The sequence below is a fragment of the Adiantum capillus-veneris genome, chromosome 10, assembly GCF_014529385.1.
Source record: "Adiantum capillus-veneris isolate H3 chromosome 10, ASM1452938v2, whole genome shotgun sequence".
Taxonomy (NCBI): domain Eukaryota; kingdom Viridiplantae; phylum Streptophyta; class Polypodiopsida; order Polypodiales; family Pteridaceae; genus Adiantum; species Adiantum capillus-veneris.
The window spans coordinates 85,750,203-85,771,914 of record NC_140940.1 but is presented as its reverse complement, the minus strand read 5'-3'; the positions used below and the strand labels follow the sequence as shown (position 1 = coordinate 85,771,914).

The 21,712-nt window shown below is 45.1% G+C and overlaps 2 protein-coding genes and 1 pseudogene across 2 annotated transcripts; all 3 read right to left on the bottom strand.

The window, feature by feature from the left end:
• Positions 1–648: 648 nt before the first annotated feature.
• On the bottom strand, positions 649–3,676 carry LOC147449181 (uncharacterized). Its single transcript, XM_086521728.1, has 4 exons — positions 3,511–3,676; positions 3,304–3,432; positions 1,779–1,928; positions 649–1,188 (listed from the first exon to the last, which is right to left on the bottom strand). Exons 1-4 carry the CDS (start codon positions 3,654–3,656, stop codon positions 684–686), a joined length of 930 nt encoding a protein of 309 aa, XP_086377854.1. The 5' UTR covers positions 3,657–3,676; the 3' UTR covers positions 649–683.
• LOC147449179 (uncharacterized) lies at positions 3,529–12,181 on the bottom strand. Its single transcript, XM_086521726.1, has 5 exons — positions 11,989–12,181; positions 11,764–11,905; positions 4,043–4,295; positions 3,839–3,949; positions 3,529–3,750 (listed from the first exon to the last, which is right to left on the bottom strand). Exons 2-5 carry the CDS (start codon positions 11,816–11,818, stop codon positions 3,675–3,677), a joined length of 495 nt encoding a protein of 164 aa, XP_086377852.1. The 5' UTR covers positions 11,819–11,905; positions 11,989–12,181; the 3' UTR covers positions 3,529–3,674.
• On the bottom strand, positions 9,882–11,038 carry LOC147449180 (ethylene-responsive transcription factor 2-like; annotated as a pseudogene).
• Positions 12,182–21,712: the final 9,531 nt, after the last annotated feature.

The window sequence follows — 21,712 nt, the reverse complement described above, 5'->3', positions numbered from 1 at the left end:
GCTGCAGAAAATACTCCGTGTGTGTGAGATATACCAAAAACAGTGTTTTTGGGACCCGAAAGGGCACAAACAAACCTGCTGATGTACCTGCTGTAATTCAAAGCAGAATTTCAGCAAATAGACATCGCCATCGCTTGTGAAGCATGCCAAAACCCTGACCTAGACTCCTGGATCATGTAGATCTGATTCTGTATGACGGAGCTACGCAAAAACTGCGTTTTAGAGCTCGAAAATGGCAAAAAAACGAGTTGCACACAGTCTTGAACTTGCTCCTACTCCACTCTGCGTGATGCAATGTCCTCTCAATGCAAGCTCCAATGCAAGAGCTCTACCACAATAGCATCCAAGCACTCGAATGTCAAGCTCTCCTCCACCGAGCACTTCTCTATCGAGCTCCACTGAGCTCAAAGCTCCTCTCACCAAGGAAGCCGCAACCGCCTCCTCGACCAAGCTTGACCACACCAAGCTCCTAAGCTCCAAAGACAGCCCGTTGCCCGGTGTCGAATAACCCCATTCGGGCCAGTACCGGTTAAGGTATAATAGCATGTGCCTAATCACTCACACAGCACAGCTCCCCGAATGAAAGGTGGGCTGGTGCTGATCGGAGCCCTCCCTCTTGCAATGCGTAGTCGTGTTGCATTCGCACTCAGTGGCTTGCCTGTCTCTTCGAGGCTCGCCCGTCTCTACGAGGGGAAACACATCGGCCATACATAACCTGTCCCAGCATTGCTGTTCTTCTCGTACCTGCATATCTCACCCTGCACCTTAGTTGTTTGCTGGCCCTCCGACTCAGCTCGATACCTCCTAGTTGTGGTACATCCCCGATTATGCGATCTAGTCCCTGGCTGCCTGGTATGATGTCGAGTCCACCTGACTCGCTCCGCATCCTCTTGCAACCTGCCTTGTCGCGGTGGGATCCAATGGCCATCTGTGGCCTGCATTTGTGCCAACACTCGTCTTGCTACATTCCGTCTGTCAGAGCCAGCAAACGGCTCTAACCCTTCGGGCTTAATCCCGCATCGGCCAAGTATATACCAGCGTGCCGTCAGCTCAGCACCTCCGCGCATTCGGGTCATTCCGTAAACAAATGCATCCCCACATGGGTAACCTTCTCCCGGGTCCCATATGCATATCTTCACCTCCAGTAGGTCACTTGCATCAGAGTATACAAAGATTGCTCCCTGTTTCCTTTCCAAATTTGTTGAAAGCTTGTCCCAATATCAATCTCTTTTGTCACACTCTTCTTGGAGAACCACATTTTCTTGTAAAATTCTGTGTGTCATAGGCTCATATGATACTTCGATTGCTTCTTTGTTTTGCGAGGATACTCCATGTAACAGGCTCATATGGTACTTCACTTGCAACAAACTAAAGTTGCTCTTGTAAAACATAGGGAATGAAAAATAATTGGGCCACAAATATCATTTGATTGGGTTCCCACAAGCCGGTGAACAATGGTTGGGTTGCTTCCTCTACCTCATGTCAAACAATACTTGTATAATATACAAGGCATAGACTGATGCCAACCTCCCAGCTCAAAAACCTTCATATGTGTCATCCATAGTTTCTAAGACACCGTCTCAGTCCACTGATTGGTATGAAGACACTTGGAAAAAACCAACAACAAGAGCAACTCATTAGCCCTCAAAACATGTCTTCTCAGGCAGAAGTAATAAGCTGGTAGACTCTCAGTAGAATCAGTATGCCAATACATAAACAACATACTTCCCTCAATATGCCCAGCTTGGGACTAAAGACATTCAACCTTAGCATCATACCATTTGTCAAGGGGTGAAATAAATCCTGAAAGAATCCATCTACTTAAGGTAGTAGTTTGCTTGCAAACATCCTGGAAATCATCGTAAATGATCAGGACGACATTGTCCATAGACAGACTATTCAGAAAATGCATCCTGCGCACCATGGATCTTCACAGAATGAAACCGACACCAGAGATATCAAATCTGCAACTAGCACTCCTTTGGTTTGTCTTTATTAGTGTCTTTTTCTATTGGAGCCCAAATTGCTTGGAAATCGAGCAAAGCTGAGCAGCACCACACTCCAAAGTTGTCTAATTACATCAACTTCCCAGCTCAAAAACCTTCATATGTTAATCAGACGGTGTCTCCATCACTGAAGACAGACATACAGACGCTTGAAAAAACAGATTGGCCCTTAAAATAGTAGAATCAGTCACGCCACTTCTCCTACGCAATTGCAGCTACCCAGTCACTTAGTGTAGATGCATATCCATCGACAGCAGAAGCTCAGCAACCTAGCATTTTGGAGACCCATCACCTAGCGTTTTTGACACTTTTCAGCATGGAATTTTTCAGCAATGAAAGACCAGCAGAGTGAGCCCCTAAAGAGTAGCACATTCAACTCCAAGAAACCTCATTTTTCAGCCCTAAACCTGCAGATTTTCAGCGTCAAAGCCCTACAGAACAGTCCCAGAATCAGCGTTTTTGGACAACAGATACGAGATTGCAGATTTCAGCCCTTAGGATGGTGTCATCATCCCCGTCGTCATTTCCGACATAGCCTAGACGTGCATCAGTTCCATGCATTCAGCTTGATCCAGTTGGTGCTCTCCTACGCAATTGTAGCTATGAAGTTACACCTGCCTCCAATGGGTTACTAGCATGGGAGCTTTTGATGGACCACAAAAACCAAGTCGATCTTGTTCTGACGGAGGTCGTGATGCCTTGTTTATCAGGAATAGGTCTATTGGGGCGAATTATGAACCATGGGGCCCTCAAGCACATTCCGGTTATCATGATGTCCTCTCATGACTCCATGAATGTGGTATTCAAATGCTTGTCAAAGGGAGCTGTGGACTTTCTTGTGAAACCAGTGAGGAAAAATGAACTGAAGAACTTGTGGCAGCATGTTTGGAGGAGGTGCCATAGTTCAAGGACCTAAGCATTGGGAAGATAAAGATTTTGATCTAAGAGGAGTGGCTGCTGCAATGAATGCACCTTTTCTAGACCTTGTGCCATCAACACACGAAAATTCTAGGATAGCTGGAAGTGTTGAGGATGCTCATTTGGCTGGACACCATGTACATTTGATTTGTCTCATATGGTCCCAAGCGGTAAGCATGATAGAAGAGAGGAAAAATCATGCACCCCAACAGTGCACGGTGCACCCTTGCGAGAGTTGCCTACAGCCTGCCTCTACTATACGCTACACCTACTCAGAGAGCAGCTCCAAACGATTTCCACCTTGACAGATCAAGAGTCAAGAGACGAGAGAGAGAGAGAGAGACATAGATGTTAAAAATATTTCTTTCTTTCTACTTACCGTGCTGCGTCGCGTCGATGACCCATGAGTTTGCACATTTTCTCGACCATCCACTTGTAACTCCATCCTGTCCCATACTCCGTCTCTAGTGTGTTGATAACATATTTCTTGTCATCCTCATGCTGATCACTACAGTGCAAAATAAAGTCGATTAGTAATTCAACTAACAAACTAAAATTTACTTTTTTTATGTTAATTAATACTTACTCCCATGGTATATGAACTTGCTTTAGATAAGACGAGCAGAGGTCCTGCATCCGACGTTTGAGTGCGATGCCGCCTCCGAGCTGGAGGATAGCCCCGTCAGGCAAGATGTCGCATGTGACACCGAAGCTGCCAATGCACGTGCGCATTGGTGGAGGTGGAGGCACTTATGGGGGAGCTAGCGGCTGAGGCGGTGTCTCACGAGTCGATCGGCCAGGTGGCGTGCTACTCTGCCGATGATGCCTACATGCAATATAAACATATGGCAGATTAGATGAGAGTTCTTAAAAACTACTTGATATTTAATCCATAATCACCATAATAGATATACCTCTGAGACTGACGGCCACTAGCCTGTGAATCAGGTGTCAACTGAGTGCTAGGAGGTACATTAGGAGTAAGCCGCTGACTCTCATGATGTGATGTACCTGGAATAGGAGTCCTAAGCAAACAAAGACATCAAGGGAATACATATATTAAGATTTTTATATTAAAAAAAGAATGACATTACTACTTTATCAATCGAGAAGATTACCGATGTGCTATGGTCTGATCTGCATGAGAGGAAGTCTCCACTCCTGTGTGTGGCTGGGAGGATGTACCCTCTCCAGGACGTACGGGCAAACTGAATCGCCCAAGAAACTCGATGGACCTGTCTAAATTGGCGTCATCCATCTCCATATAATCTGACATAGCCTCCGTCAAAGCCTCTCCTGATAGTCCAGTGGTACGTAGCAAAGTCTTGATGAACGTCAAATTCACTCTATGACCCTGGTCACTCATCGTATCTGTATATTTAAAACAAACCATGTGTCAGACTAACACAAACATCGTATCTGCATGCAACATCAATGCAAGTAAAAATATTAATAGATCAAGAATCTACAGATGAGGTCGAAGCAGCCATGAATGGAGTGGACTACAACAAAATAGATCAAACAAAAATGCTACAGATGCTTCAAAAGGTTCTGAATCAAATGCAAGATCAGGTAGCAAAGCTAAAAGATAAACACGCTCAATAACAAATTCAATGCAAGAGTAATCTACATGAGAGATTTGATGGTTTGTGGTCGAATGCAGCATGAGCTTATAACCATATGGTAGATGTGGACAAAATGAAGCAGACCTAGATGTATTCCTGGAAAGGACTCAACCTGAGCTATATGTTGTTGTTGGCAGCGCTTTCGCTGCCTACTCTCACATGGTATCAGACGCTGAGGTTCTTCTCCTAAGCCGACGATCCCCTGTTGATTGCTTCCATCACAAAAAATTCCCTCAAAACTGAGATCGCTCCCCCTTGGTGGCTGTGTTTTCTACAAACAGCAGCGTTTTCACCTCTCAGGCTGCGTTTTCTGTGCTATGGAGCCAGATCAGCCATCGCTACTCCCTTCTCTCTCATCCCTAAAGGGATTACCCCAGATCAGCCCTAAGATCTTGTTCTTGGCGGACAACACACAAGCCTTGCCTAATTTGCACCTTTGCGTTAACTCTCAGCCCTTGCGTTAATCGCTTACGGGCACCGATTCAATGAAAGGACGCTTGTTCTGCAGATTTTCGGATAGGTGGCTATGCCGTCTCCCTCAATGTCTCGACTACAACTGCCGTCTTATGGTAGCCTATGCTCCTCCTCTCTTTGAGATGCAATCACATATGCTCTAGAATGTTTTCAGCTAATGCAGAGAGAGGGCATCTCTCCAAATGCAATGTTATCTTAAGGGGTGCGTTGATTGCAAGATGAGATATGTTTTCAACAGATGCAGAGAGAGGGCATCTCTCCAAATGCAATCAAGTACACTTGCATCTTGAAGGCATATGGCATTGCACAAGATGCTGATATAGGCAAAAGAATTCATTTTGATCTTGTTAGTCAGTGTTAATTGTGCTTGGCAGTGGGCACTACCTTGGTCGACATGTATGCCTAATGTGGTGCACTTTATAGATCACAAAAAGGGGGAGGGATTCCGGCTCCCTCCCCGGCCACATGTAGCGTTTTTCTTATTCATCACGATGGTGCTCTTTGCAGCCCCGAGGGGGATAGCGCAGATAGACAGAGAGACGTGCTGACACATTGTTAGAGAGATGAGAGAGAGAGAGAGAAAGAGAGAGAGGCAGCTGTCCAGCAGGGCTAGAAAAATACACTTTCCATAACCAAAGAAAATAAAGGCAAACTTGGAATTTGTCGTCGAGCGTAGAGGCCATTGAACAGCAGCAGTCAGAGGCCATCGAGCAGCGCGACTCGAGCTTTAGGACATGTAGGTGGCTAGGCCGTCTCCCTCAATGTCTCGCATACGACTGTCAACTTATGGTAGCCTATGCTCCTGCTCTCTTCCAGATGCAATCACAGATGCTCTAGAATATGTCCAGCAGTATCAGGTCAGGAAGAGAGATATCTGTTTTCAATAGATGCAAAGAGATCTCCAAATACAATCAAGTACGCTTGCACCTTGAAGGCATATGGCATTACACAAGATGCTGATATGGGCGAAAAGAATTCATTTTGATATTGTTAGTCAGTGGTTGTGCTTGGCACTACCTTGGTCGACATGTATGCCTAATGTGGTGCACTTCATAGATCACAAAAAGTCCTTTAGGAGCTTCCTATCGTGGATGTCGTCTGAATGTGGGATATGCCTAACTTGGCACGGCCAAGGAGCTCCACACTGTTTACACGGGAATGTAACATCGTGCTTGACATTGACTTGGTCGACATGTATGCCACCTATAGTGCACTTCATGAAGCACAAGAAGTGCTTGAGGATCTTTATGTCCGAGATGTCTCTTGAAATGCAGTGACTGTAGGATATGCCCCCAATGTGGGCAGGGCCAAGGAGATCTGGTCTTTTTTCAGTGGACAAAGCGAGGATATCTCTCTAGACGATCAGAGGCAATCAAGCAGATCGACTCGAGCTTTTAAGACAAGTGGCTAGGCCGTCTCCCTCAATGTCTCACCTACTGTCACGTGACACATCCCAACCCTATGTGTCCGTGGACAAGCTACAACATAGCAGGGTTTTCGTCAAGTCCAGTCAAGTTAGATTAGAAGTAATCTGGCACTTTTGTGAGTCTATTCGTAGACCGTGCATGCCCAGTCACTTAGCAATAGATGCATATCCTCCGGTTGCACACAACATGATCATCAATATTCCCTTCAGAAACCATTAGAATCAGTTAGGGGATTTTTCAAGTGACTTTATCCCATTTTCCCTATTTTTGATAATTTTCACTTATTTATTAAGTGACTTTTGTTGGGAACTGAGTAGGGCAAATTGGGTAAGTTAATATATAAGCAACCCAAAGCTAGCACTCCACAGCAGAAGAGGCAGCAAGAGCTTCCCGCTCAACATGCAACTTCTCAGCAGTACCCCCCTCAACACCCCTAGCGTTTTCTAGCTCTAGGCCAGCCCCCATCCTTGGCGTGTTCCCCCAACAGGCCATCGCCATCAAGCACCCCTTTCTTGGCGTTTTTCCTCAGAACCGGTAACCCGATACTGGCCACAATATCCTAGCGTTTTTCAGCCCAAAACGCTGCAGCCATCATTGGCGTTTTGGATTTCCGGCCCAGATCAGCATTAGCATTTTTGCTAGCAACAGCCATGCATCCGTGTTTTTGACTTTCAGCCCTAATCTGCAGCATATACACAGCGTTTTCAGTCTATGACTCCGTAGCAGATCAGCCCCAAATTGGTTGCAGATGTTCTACCCATTTTCAGCCATAAAAACGCAGCCAAAACAGTCATTTTCAGCCACCGAAATAGTCCCGAAAAACAGCAGTTAGAAGACCACAGATTTCAGCCACCAAGTTGTCGTCGTCACCACCGTCGTCGTCATCGGCATTGTCCCATTGCATCAGTCCATTGCATTCGCATTGTACACCTTTGTGCAATCAAAGTTAGACCACTCTGGCCGACGAGAGTGGGGCCTTCGAAGGAGGGTTTTACAACCTCTCGGGTGTCGTATCTCTTCTCTCTCCTTCTCTCAGTCTCATTCACTTGCACGCACAATATCCACTCACTTTGTTCGTGATCATAGCACTCTCCATAAAGACGGAAGGCTCTCTCCTTCCCTAAGAACTAAAAGGAACCTTGAGCAAATAAAGATCACTAATCTTGAGAAAATACAACATTCATTCCGCTGCACCTAACACCTACAACTGCCAGCTTATGATAGCCTACGCTCCTTCTCTCTTCCAGATGCAATCACATATGCTCTAGAATGTTTTCAGCTGATGCAGAGAGAGGGTATCTCTCGAAATGCAATGTTATCTCAAGGAGTGCATTGATTGTAGTAGTGTCAGGTCAGGAAGGGAGAGATTTGTTTTCAACAGATGCAGAGAGAGGGCATCTCTCTTCAATAACAGATCTTGAGTTCAACTCTCATCGAATAGATCTTTGAGGTCTCTTGGGATAGTTTCCTACAACGTTAAAATCCTCATCTTCTTTTTCTTCTTCTCTAAATGCAATCAAGTACACTTGCACCTTGAAGGCATATGGTATTGCACAAGATGATGATATGGAGAAAAGAATTCATTTTGATATTGTTAGTCAGTGGTTGTGCTTGGCACTACCTTGGTCGACATGTATGCCTAATGTGGTGCAGTCCATAGATCACAAAACGTATACTTAAAGTAAGAGGTCAAGACAAGGGTTCAAGAGCCTTCGCCTATACAGGCTCGTTCTACTCATTTCGCCCACTAAGAGTAGGGAAGGCTCGCTGGGGTGGGTTGACGGACGACACATGGGCTTGCAGTGGAGGCATGGTGGATTGTGGGTTGAGGTCAAGACAAGGGTTCAAGAGCCTTCGCCTACTCAGGCTCGTTCTACTCGTTTCGCCCACTAAGAGCAGGGAAGGCTCACTGGGGTGGGTTGATGGACGGCACGTGGGCTTGCGGTGGAGGCAGGGTGGATTGTGGGTTGAGGCCGATGCGGAGGACCACCCTGGGTGGGGGCACCTGGCTGCAAAATCCTCTTCGACTGCCCTGGCTCTTCATTTTTTGACAGCAGGAGTTGGCTTGCGCTCCTTTCTCCTTCGAAGATCAACATGTAAGCCTCGATTCCTGGCATTCTGTTGGGTTTGGGAGGGGGTGTGGCTCCAGTGGCAAGGGAGCCCCATTCGTGTGGCACTCTCAGATCCATGCTGTGGTTTGAAGATGGGATTGGCTCCTTAGCATCCAAGAGGTTCTTCTGGCGGCTCATATCGAGAGGGTTGGTGCATGGCAGCCGTGCATTTCAAATCAATGCATTTCAAAAGACGACATCCTGGACAGGAAGCTCATCAAGCACTTTTTCCGCTTTATGAAGTGCACCACATTTGGCATACATGTCGACCAAGGCAGTGCCAAGCACAACGTTTTCTTTCAACAACCACTCACTAACAATATCATCATAACTTCTTTTGCCCATATCAACATCTTGTGTACTACCACATGCCCTCAAGGTGCCACTGTAGATGATTACATTTGGAGAGATGCAATCTCTCTACATCTGCTTAAAAAAACTCTCTCTCTCTCTCTTCCTGACCTAACCTTGTAGCAATCAATGCACTGCTTGAAATAACATTACATCTAGAGAGAGACCCTCACTTCGCATTAGTTGAAAATAGGCTAGAGTGTATGTGATTGCGTCTAGAGAGACACCCTCACTTCATCCACTAAAAAACGACCAGAGCTCCTTGGCCCTGCCCAAGTTGGGCATATCCCCCAATTAGTGCATCTTAAGAGATGACATTTCAGACAGAAAGCTCCTCAAGCACTTCGTGTGCTTCATGAAGTGCACTACTTATGGCATACATGTCGACCAAGGCAGTGGCAAGCACGACGTCCCATTCCATTGAAAACAGCCTAGAGCTCCTGAGCCCTGTCCAAGTTAGGCATATCCCGCAATTAGGCAACATCGACAGGAAGCTCTTAAAGTACTTTTTGTGATGATCGATGAAGTGCACCACATTAGGCATACATATCAAGGTAGTTCCAAGCACAACCATTGACTAACAATATCAAGTGAATTCTTTTGTCCATATTAGCATCTTGTGCAATACCACATGCCTTCAAGGTCGACTATGTAGATGAGCTCGCCGATGAGTTTCGACTCTTTGTCAGCCAAATGAGAGGTTGCAGGCTCTCACTGAGTCCCCCACCAGGAACCAACGCCTAATTCTCATGGACTCCCAACATGTCCTTGATGATGGTCGGACTCTCGCCCAACAACACGTACTGATCTCTCTCTCTCTCTCTCTCTCTCTCTCTCTCTCTCTCTCTCTCTCTCTCTCACACACACACACACACACACACACACACACGCAGGCACAAGCACTCTGCTATCACATGAGAGGCTGCAGCGCAGTTGGCCAGGGTAGCCATGGCGCTAGCAAATGAGGAGGCGATGAAAGGCAAGAAACACTCGCACAGCTCATACAAAGAAAACACATCATCTAGCTCTTCTATCTTCACCCCTTCTCCTTCAAAGCTCACTACCAGACTTGATGGTGGTGAAGATGATGATGGCTCTTGCATGCGCTTGCGTTGTTGACGTTGTTGCTCGATGCCTACAACTCCATCTTCGACTGGTGCTTCTCGTTTCACTCTCTTCTTCTTCTTTGTCTCCACCTCTTTCTCTAGCCACGACATTGACGGAAAATTTCAGCGATATGCGCGCCCCGCGCATCTTCAATGCCGCTCGATCATATGCCAAAGTTTCCTCCTCAGCCGTGTCAAAGGTCCCTAGCCAAACACGGGCCCCTTGCCTTGCAGAGTCTCGGATCTCGGCTACATATTTGCCCCACGGCCGACGCCGTACTCCTCGGTAATGCTTCTTGTTGGAGCTGTTGGCAAGCTCTACGGGTGTTAATGATGTTCTTGAAGGGGCAGAGCACAATGTAGAGGTAGCACCATTTTTTATGCCTTTCTTTGGAGGAGTTGTATTTTGCGGTGTTGATGATTTGGGTGCAAGGTGACTCTCCGTCGATGCATCTTCGCATTTTGGGTGCGCGGAACCCATCCTGTTTTGTTCACAGCTTCTTTAAGAATGCCATACACCATCATGTCATCTGAGTCATTTTCATTCAATGGCAAACCAGAGCTTGTGCCCAAGCATGATCTCAAGCAAGTTGGGGTGACTTGAGAGGAAGGAAGTCTCCATGGACTGCTGGCCATGGCAAGCTTTGTGGACAGATTCTGTGAACAATCTATACGAGCAAACGAGAGTGGGTCGAGGGGCCGGACTTGGCGACACCCGTTTGAAGGATGTTTCCTCGCTTATACGACATAAACCTCGTCTATGCGTGCTTAGCACTTGAGTCCTCTCTACAGTTAGTTGCAAGGAGATATAACATGCTGGTATGGAGAGATGACATCATGGTTTGAGCTACATGGATTTAGCATGGACTCATTGCTCCCCTTCCACTACTCATTAGATGCCTCCTCTTTGACTCTTACACAATCCAAGATCACCACTCATTTGTGAGAACCTGAATCAGCTGGATACCAAGAGGAAATAATCTTAATGTCATTACATGTAGAGGACAACTCTTCAACCATTGCTAGAGAGGACCTACTGCCACACTAACAATGAATAAAAGCAACACAATCAATTAAATACTATTTCTTGAAAAACAAACGCACTTACTACCTAGTAGCAAGTCAATCTCATACACTTAAGGAGCCTGTCACAATGAAAACAGATTAATAACAGAACAGAATTTTCCTCTTGTGGAGATATCTATTTCCCTCTCAATTTTCAAACCAACGCAATTGCTGGAATTTGTCAAATAATGGCTTAATGGATCACCTTGCACGGTCTCCCTCGCGTATAAGCTAGAACTCTTCAACAACTACTTGGATCATAATCATTTGCCAAACAGCAATGACCTCCCCGCCAACAGAATATATAGGGATGGGTGCAACTCAATTTTTGTTTTTGCCTAGGCGACACTCAGTCATGGACAGCACTACAGAACACCCACTCACCATCCTGCAATGCTTAGCAAAATGGTAGTTGATCCTTTGGAGACAACTTCACCGCTCTGTTGTGTGGTGGATAGAGATACTTACTAGGATAAGATCAGCTTTGCGGAGAAATTGGACTTGATGTGTCACAAGGACTCTAGTTTTCCTTTCCAAGGCTCCAAGCAAGAAATCTTGCAAAGCTTAAGCAGTCAATAGACTTGATACTCAGCATTTGATCATAACCGTATTAGCACATTGACCTTGAATAGGGCAGACCCCGTGTGCGCACTAGACACTAAGGTTAATGCTTCTTTCACCTATCTCTGTTTCATCACCAAACTCGAACAAGGCTATATCTTGCTCCAAGGCCATTACTTTGATGGTTCTCTGATACTTGACCGTCCCACTCTGAATCCATGCCGTCTGCGGAACATAAGCAATTGTACCATGTACCTCAACCTGCACGCACAACAGTAGAAAATATAATGTACGTGAAATGACCTTATGCTCTCAAACAATGCCATGAAGACAAAGGAAATGACATTATGCTCTCAAACTTGCTCCTCGTTCGGCCTGTAGTAGCTGCCCTGGAGAGCTTGTGGCGCTGCTGTGCTTCCCGCGAGTCAAATTTCAAAGGCGCGAGCAGGTCTATTGAAAGCGCCTCGCGTGAGAGAAGTGCCTCGCATGAGAGACGTAGGGGCAGTGTGCACGCGTCGTTACTAGCCTCGTTGCTCTGCGTCGTATAAGCAAGACAATTTTTAGGCGTCGATTATGCGATTGCTTAAAATTTTGGGCATCGATTATGCAACGATAGCTGTTGTTTATGCGACGGTCAATTTTTAAAAAAATATATATCTTCGTTTATACGACATAAACCTCGTCTATGCGACGCATTCATCATCGATTAAACGACGTCTGTCAATTATTAGTCCCTCACAACCCCCCCCCCCCCCTATGGCTAGTAGTGACTACCTGAGCCACCTACGGCCATTGATTCTTTGAGTTGCTCACACTGAGTCCTCCAAGAATGGTTCTGCAGAGCTGCTCAAGTGCAAAACATTAAGTGCCATACTCGTTGAAAATTCCCTCACCCTAAATGCTCACAAATGTAGATTGGTGGACCGAGAGGTAGCATTGTATGCCTTTACAGACAAGCACCCAGGCTCGGTCCTCTCTTACTTCACCTTGAGCCTATGTCAAAGGTTGACAAACCCAAAGAAAATTGTAAAATCCATTGGCATTGTGAGCGGGATGGAAACACACACAACGCCTCTAAACTGACCCGACACACACTCTTGGGAGGATACACACACACACTATGGGGCACCACTCGGCTTACACAATCCACCTGGCCAAGACAGGGAACACACCGATGGAGTGAGAGGAGAGAGACTATCCACTTGCCCACTCCACACAGACACACACACACACACACACACACCCAAAAAACTCAGCTCAAAAGAGGAGGACTTCTGATGTTTAGATACATATGAGCTTGGGCCAACACCAATGGGGCAAATAGCTCACACAATATGGATAAAATATGCCAGATACAATCACAAATTGAAGAAGAAGCTTCGCTCATAGGAGAAACTTACACAGCCAAAACAATAGAAAAATAGTGAGGAATTTAGCAAAATGGACAGTGCCATCGCGTCCGGAACGGCCCAAAACCCCAGTCTGCAATGTCAAAGTGCTCAAATCCGACCTCGGATGAGCAGTTTATGGCCAAAACATGCGCTTTAGCTTAGGCACCATCTCTATAAGCTGCCTAAAAGTAACATCTGCTTTCCTACTTGTCAGATCCTCCTTCAAGTCATAGCTTAATTGTCCATCCCCTAGTGGAAAATCTGAAACATGAAAACTTGCGACGAGCCCTTCTTTTCCTCTTGGCCTTGACATCCTCGCCTTCATGGCTCTTTCCCTTCTTCTTACTAGGACCTGGGCCACTTCTTCCTTCCTTGTCCTCTGTGGTCCTCTTCCCAATAGGCATCACTAATGTATCCTCTAGCTTTGATGCCTTCTCCAAGGTGACTACACTTATCACTTTTGTCTTTCCCTTTTCCTCTTGGGTTAATCCACTGGTTCCTTCTTCTCCCTTAATGTCGATGCCATAATCATTTGACCTAGTTAACACCTGTCTTAGCAATGGATACATGTCTCCCCCCATCCTTGGTGGCTTATCACATTGCAAGCTGATGTGTCCCAACTCTCCACAATTATAACATGTGGGCGTCTACCTCCAGAACCTACCATTGCTTTGTCCAACACCATTCCTAGGTCTTTCTTCACCTCCTGTCTGATTTGCAAACCTCCCTCGACCTCGATTATTTCCCACTTGACCTAGCATGTTTAGGTTGAGATTCTTCATTAAATCTACCACTTGCCTCATGTCTTGCCTTAGCCCCCATCATCTTGCACTGTTGTAATGACCACTGCTAGCATAACTTGAGGAGTAACAGAAACCACTGGTTCATGATGAACCCCTAGCATGTGACCTTGCAAAGAATCCCTAGGCTGAAATTCAGACCTCATGGGCAAAGACTCCACCCCTAACTAGCTCATTTTCCTCAGCTTCCACTCTTTGTTCCTTGCTACCTCTAGTGCATCTTCATATGTCCTAGGCTTCTTTATCTCCACTCTCCAACGTATATTCTCCCAAAGACCTGCCAAGAACCTGTCCTTCCTCATCATGTCAGGTGGGGGTACCTGTGGTGCTAAGGCCTTGCACATCTGCTCCCATGTGGTGCTAAGGCCTTGCACATCTGCTCCCATGTGGTGCTAAGGTGGGGGTACCTGTCCTTCCTCATCATGTCAGGTGGGGGTACCTGTGGTGCTAAGGCCTTGCACATCTGCTCCCATGCCAATGAAAAATTACGTATGTACGCATCTACTGGCTCACCTTCCCTTTGCACCAAACCTTGTACGTCTTGCCACACTTTGTCAAGATATTCTGTATTCACAAACTCCACTTCCAATCCATGCCTTAGATTTTCCCAACTCAATCTTACAGGTGGATCAGCCACACGCAACTCCTCTTCAAATGCTTTGGACCAAACTCGTGAATCACTCTTTAAACAAATCTGAAGAATATGTAACATCTGTGCTCGGTCATGAATCTGGTTGCTAATGCAGGCAACCTCCATCTTTTCCAAAAATTCTTCCACATCTTCATCACTTCTTCCATGAAATTACGGATAAGAGAAAACCGTGGTTACCCAAGTTTCAATGCTTTGAGAACCCCTTCTAACACACGCGCAAGAACCCAAAACTTTTGACTGACTCAATCCCTAGAAACTTCAATGGAGCTTGTCTTAGATAAGGACAAACACATGCACATCAAATGAGTTTTCATAGTTAATCATCGGAATTACAACAGGCAAAGGACATTCCAGTATCTCTCTTAATCTTCTTGGCCCGAACATAAAGACTATGTGCTGCTGGAAAAAAATCTTCCTGGACACATGAACATTTATCTGGATTCTTTGAGTTAAATGAAAAGGAGTGAATTGAGGGCCATTTTGATCGTCCATTAAAGTCAACCATGTAGCTCCCAAGAAAGCACACCTGTCTTATCCTCTGATTTTGCCAAAATTTCAGCAGCATAACAGCATAAATGGCTCAAAAGACCAAAAACCCAGCCATCATAACTTGGAAAAATTTTGACAGAGTCTCCCCAGAAGTAGAGCAGTGAGAACCCAAAATATAGACTGTATATGTATGCATAAACTGCCAACAATAGAACCCGAGCATCAATTAGGAATCACTAGTACATAGCCTATGGTGAGGTCACGAAAAGGGTGCTCCAGCTACCTGTATCACAGAAAGGATCTCCACATTTGAGAATCCCCCAGCTCAATAAAACCTCACGCTATCCACCCTCTCACGAAGGCTTATGCAAATCACGTATAGTCAAGTCTCAGAAATGACTATCTTCCAGACTAAGTCTCAGAAATGGCTGGGATTGCCAAATAAAACCAAGTATGGCTCCACAAAGGCGTATAATGGCAGTTTCCACAAGTAACGTACAATACCAGCGGACAATGCGCTCAAACAGGCGTTAAATGATGCACACCCACGGCAATTGCAAGTGACTCCCAATGTTAGTGTATCACTTTACTCTAGCCACCTGTACTTGTCCCTGTAACCTGTAACATGTAATCCCAAATCTCGAAGCTTGAATCTTGAAGGAGAAGGTACTCGAAGAAGATCCTCCGTGGGGGCGCCAAAAGAATGTGAGCGGGATGGAAACACACACAACGCCTTTATACTGACCCGACACACACTCTTGGGAGGATACACACACACACTATGGGGCACCACTCGGCTTACACAATCCACCTGGCCGAGACAGGGAACACACCGATGGAGTGAGAGGAGAGAGACTATCCACTTGCCCACTCCACACAGAGACACACACACGCACACACACACACACACACCCAAAAAAATTAGCTCAAAAGAGGATAACTTCTGATGTTTAAATACAAATGAGCTTGGGCCAACACCAATGGCGCAAATAGCTCACACAATATGGGTAAAATATGCCAGATACAATCACAAATTGAAGAAGAAGCTTCGCTAAACTTACATAGCCAAAACAATAGAAAAGTAGTGAGGAATTTGGAAAAATGGACAATGCCATCGCGTCCGGAACGGCCCAAAACCCCAATCTACAATGTCAAAGTGCTCAAATCTGACCTCGGATGAGAAGTTTATGGCCAAAACAGGCTCCAAAAACAGCAAAAACACAGTTGCGGTTGTTCCTCCTCTTCTCTCCATATTTTTTCTGGTCTTCTCTCTGTTTTTTCAGTTCCCACACTTAGCTTTATTACTTGGGCACCCTTGGCCTTTTAGTTGATCTCAAACGGACCCCAAACATGCCAAAAACTGACCTCGCAGTGCATAGTTGTCACCCTGCTGCATCCATCCGCACACCTGGCACTCAGCTTTTTCCAATAATGCATCCCGCCACCACGTGAAGTGGCCCCAAAAGATGGTCCTCATGATGACCTCTCTGCATAATTATCACAGGAAAACACCCACGTTGTGTCCTCGCTTTCCCACATGCAAATATTGACCCCATTCGAGCTCCTGACGCCACTAGATTCCATCTGACGCACCTGCTGACCTCATGTCGTCGGCCCGCGGATAGCTTCTTCGAGAAGTTTTACGCGCTATCAACTCCTCATTATTATAGAAAAAACACACTGGTACTGATGATAGTGAAACTCAGTGCACTATGTACATGTTGTCCTACCTGTACACATGTGGGCCCCACGTAACCACCTGGCTCTGGAAAATGGGCAATTCTTTATTTGATGCACCATGCATGGGTATGTACATATGCGCAATCACTTGCTCCAAAAAACTCATGACAGCGTCAAGTTAGCCATTCCCCCCATACCCACAGATGTTATTTGTAGTAAAACTAATCGACCATGATGTAATATACAAATCATTACAGCATAATTGTCTTTTTTAATGTTTTCTATCAATATTCGGTACTTTTTAAAAACAATATATCATATTGTCCAATAAATTTCATTTCCGCAACACATGCATAGAACCTCAAACATGCAGTGGCCCGTCGGCTGGGAGCACATCTCGATGATTTTTTTGTGAAACCGGGTGACGAGCGGGACGTACGGGGTCAATCGAACCACCAATGAGCACGGTGGCACCCGATAGGGACGGACGGGGCAAAAAAATGTGCACCACGGTGCAGAGGGGGCAGAGGAGAGGAGAGAAGAATAGACATTGGCACTAGGTGCAATCTCCCCCCATGCAAGAGTGAGCATTTTTCTCTTGCACATATTTATTTATAGATTTTTTAAATGCTTAAAATGAATACATACTAGTTGGTAGGACATAAATGGTCATAGCTCATAAAGAGCCTTTGAATAATAAAATATACATAAATGTGAATGCAAGTATGGATCTAAATGGGTTTTATGCTTACCTCAAGCAGAGGAGGTGGTATGATGTCCACCATGATGCCAGATCACAGACACATCACTCCACTCGTTCGTAGTCTCTGTCTACGTGAGAGCGTTCAGCATGCTCCGAGAGCTCGATGTCGAGTAGACGAACTACACACTCCTCTAGGCATTGACGCTCTAGTGGTGGAGGCGACAACTACTGTGGAGAAGGTGCCATTGACTCTTCCACACCGCCTCATAGTCATCAAGGCTTCTTACCTCCCTCATCTTTGCCCGCCTCCACACCAGCAATTGCATCGCCCTCTACTCCGGCTTTTGCGCGACTATCGGGCACTCCTTGCTACACACCACTAGCTACTCCTCCGGGACTCACCCCACTCGATACTTCTCGCTTCGGAGCCTAGACTCTCATGGAGACACCTGCAACCGCGACCTTTATCAAGACACCACTTGAGACCCATGTGGAGACGTCTACAGGGACACTTAGGTTCAACCACAACAGGCGAGATATCTTGCCATACTCGATCAACCTCAATGGAAACTTGATCTTGGATGAGGACAACAAGAAGGTGATTTTGCGCATGCACGGCCAATGCTCTAAGGTTTTTGGCAGTACATATTAAATACCTAGAGTGAAGTGTCCAATGAATTGAAAGAGAGAGTCATTTGTATGATGCATGATGAGTTTCCCATGGCAAATTGGGAAGAGCGCTTCAATGAATACTTAATGTGTAACATTTAATGGCCTAACATCTTATGTGTAGCGGAAATTAGCATGAACATAGTGGGCATTTCATTAGAATAGATTCCTAATGAGAATTACAAGAGTGCTTGGGTGGAGAGAGCAACAAAAAGCATAACACCTAGTTAGATAGCATCGACAATACTTTCAAAAGAGAGAGAAATTAAGCTATTGACAACAGTTGAGGACCGGATTTGCATGGAGCCGGTCCCCCCTCCAAAAGGCTTTGTATTATGGTTTCTCCCATCAAGAGAGACATTGTACAATACAATTCTTTGTGTTCCTTCAAGACTAGCTAGTGCAATGAAGATGGAAGCTTCATACACCAAGCAAAACACTTAATCAAACACAACTTGAATTATCCCCGTTCTCAGACCCAAGACCTCACACACCTTCGAAGATGGTGAGAGCTAGCAGGGTATGAGAGTAGATTGAGAGGAAAAAGGAGTATCTTACGAGAAAGATGTACATCTCCTCACATAATCACTCATATTAGCATAGCTTAGCTTAGTAATTAGCTTGGTAGAGGAGATGAGCATGCATTGAAGCTTGGCTCTTGGTTGGATTTGCATCCACATGCCAAGAGAGTGTTGATGTAGGCTTCTATCTCACAAGCTTGGAGTAGGTGATGAGCTCTCCATTAAAGCTTGGGAGTAGATAGAGTATTCTTCCTTCACACATGGTCAAGTGTGAGTGTGTGTGTGTCAATGCCAAGCAAAAATCAGCCCTCTCTCTCTCTTGGGCGAGCCCTAGCTGCTAATTAGGTCTGGCTTTTGCCTCATTGGACCTCCCCAGGTCAAGCCAATAGGAATTAAACAGCATAAGTGATAGCCTTCAGACATGTGTCCCCCTTTCCCCTTTTGTGAGAGCTTGAGGTAATTAAATAATTAAACAAAACTCTCATTGGACCCCTTTGTCTCCTGGCCAATAGGAATCAGGCAAGCCATGAGGCTTCTGAATGCTCATTGGACCCTTTGGGAGACTGCCCAATAGTCTTCTAGGAGACTTATTTCTCATTGGTTTCTTTTATTAAATGTTTTTAAATTAATTAAACTACATTTACTCTAGCTTAATTCTCATTGGTCCACTTCAAGGGTCTTCCAATAGGAATTGGGCACACCTTGTGGGCATCTGGCCTAGGGAGCTGACATGTGTCCCTCATTCCCTTTGTGTAAAGGGAGCCTGTGTGTGTGTGTGTGGCTTTCTCTCTCATCCCCTACCTTTGGGGCTCGCCCCCTCCCATGTAGGGATGTGCAAAGACTTTTAGGGCACACACAAAGCATCCAATTTTCCCTAGGGTTGACCTTTGGACTCAACCTTTGAATTTTGGAACCTTAGCATTTTGGAAGTCTTAATGGGCTGAACCTTAGGGTCTTTTTGGCCCATTGTTTCACATGGCTCTTTTGCAGATGGCCCCCCCTTTGGATCCCTATTTTCCCTCCTTTGGATCCCTACTGTGGCTGGTCTGCTAGCTTAACCAATATTCTAGCTTTTTCTCCCTTGGCACTTCCCCACATTAAATGATCAGTTTAATACGAGAAAATCATTTAGGAGAATTAGATATTGATTATTATGACATTACCTCTCTCTTGAAATCATAGTCGTCCTCGACTATGGTGTAGAGAAGATAAAGCATATGCATGAGTCCTTTTCTTTAGCGGGTAGAGGATCCCTATGTTACCCTACGACATCATTCCATAATGGATGACTAGTCCATTTGGCGCTTGAGAGCCTGAGGCTGCCGCAAGCATGTCTGCACATTAGTCCTATCAGTCTTCCATAGTAGAGTGACAAGCTCTACTTGGTGTTCGGGAGACGTTGTCTCCGCAAACTTGATCTAAGCATGCATACTACTTCATTTTTGTGCACAAATAAAGAAAAAGAGAATCTTATAAGACAAAAATTTTGTTCATTTTTAACATTTTGTACATTTGCTTACTCTTGGGAAGCATTGTAAGCATTGACAAGGTTTAGGTTATCCTTTAATTGTATGCCTTGCATCCATCTAGCATCTTCAAAAGGATAATTCTTAAACTTAATAAGATATCGTCGGATAGTCTTACCGCCTCTTAATACCTTGTCTTCATGTCGGAGAATGGACTCGGGCTGCAGCACCTCCTCGTGGTCCTCGATCTCCGGTGGGTCTTCAATAGTTGGTTCTTGAGGTGGCTCTCCTTTGTAAGGCTTTAATAGGCTCACATGAAAAGCATTGTGTATGAGCCAATGATTGGGCAACTTAAGTTGATAGGCCATCTCATTGATTGGCCTAAGAATCTGGAAGGGACCATAATACCTTTTTGCTAGTTTAGCATAGTACTTTTGGTGGCCCGTAGGATTCTTGCCCGTCGTGTGCCTTAATTGAGCCTTGGGAAACTTTAACAAGACCCAATCGTTTTCTTTAAAGGCTTGGGCTCTTCTGTGCTTGTCAGCAGCAGCCTTTTGCCTTTGCTGTGAGATAGAGATAGCATCCTTAATCTTTTGGAAAGATTCTTGTAGGTCTCGGCTATACTCATCTGCAGCGAAGATCTTCCCATGTACCTTAAGTAGCAAGGGACTTTTTGATCTTCCCTCAATTACCTCGAAAGGTGCTTTTCCTGTGGAAGTATGTACAGTGTTATTGTAAGCATACTCTACTAAGGGTAAGTACTTCTCCCATTGGGATCTTTGATCTACTTCCGTTACATAGGCTTTTAGTAGATCAAGAATGGTTAGGTTAGCTATTTCACTTTGGCCATCAGTTTGTGGATGATAGGCCGAAGAGAAGTTTAGCCTTGTTCCTAAATTCTCAAAGAGACCCTTCCAGAAATTACTGGTCATTCTAGGATCTCTATCCGACACTATGGACATTGGCAAGCCATGGTACTTGAAAATTTGTGAAATGAAGAGGGTTGCCATTTGATGGGCTTTGATAGTCTTTTTGACAGGTATAAAATGAGCTTGTTTACTGAACCTGTCTACTATCGTCCATATTCCCGTATTCCCATGGATAGACTTAGGCAATCCAAAGATAAAATCCATGGATATGCTCTCCCAAGGTGAATTAGGGATTGGCAAGGGTTGAAGCAATCCAAGTTGCTTCCCTCTATCAAATTTTGTTTTTTGACATACCACACATTTGGAAACATACTCGTGTATGTTCACTTTCATGGTAGGCCAATAGAAATATGTTTCAATTCCCTTTAGGGTAGGCTGAATCCCTCTATGCCCCGCATATGGGGGAGCATGAGATTCATACATTACTTTCTCACGTAGTGAGTTAGTAACGCATAGTCTATTGCCATAGAGAAGATAACCATTTTGTAAAGTAAATGGTTCTTCTTTCTTCCCTAATGCAAGGGCTGAAATCACATCTCTAAAATCGGGATCAATAGCATACTCATCTATCATTGAAGATAGATCATTGTGAGTTGCTATGGAAACCGCATTCACTCTCGGTCGTCTTGAGAGTGCATCGGCTACTTGATTATGCTTGCCAGCAATGTGAGCAATATGAAAATGAAATTGCGAAAGGAAATTTGCCCACCTCATTTGTTTGTCGGAAAGCTTGGTCTGCGTCATGAAGCATTGCTATAGAGGTGTTTT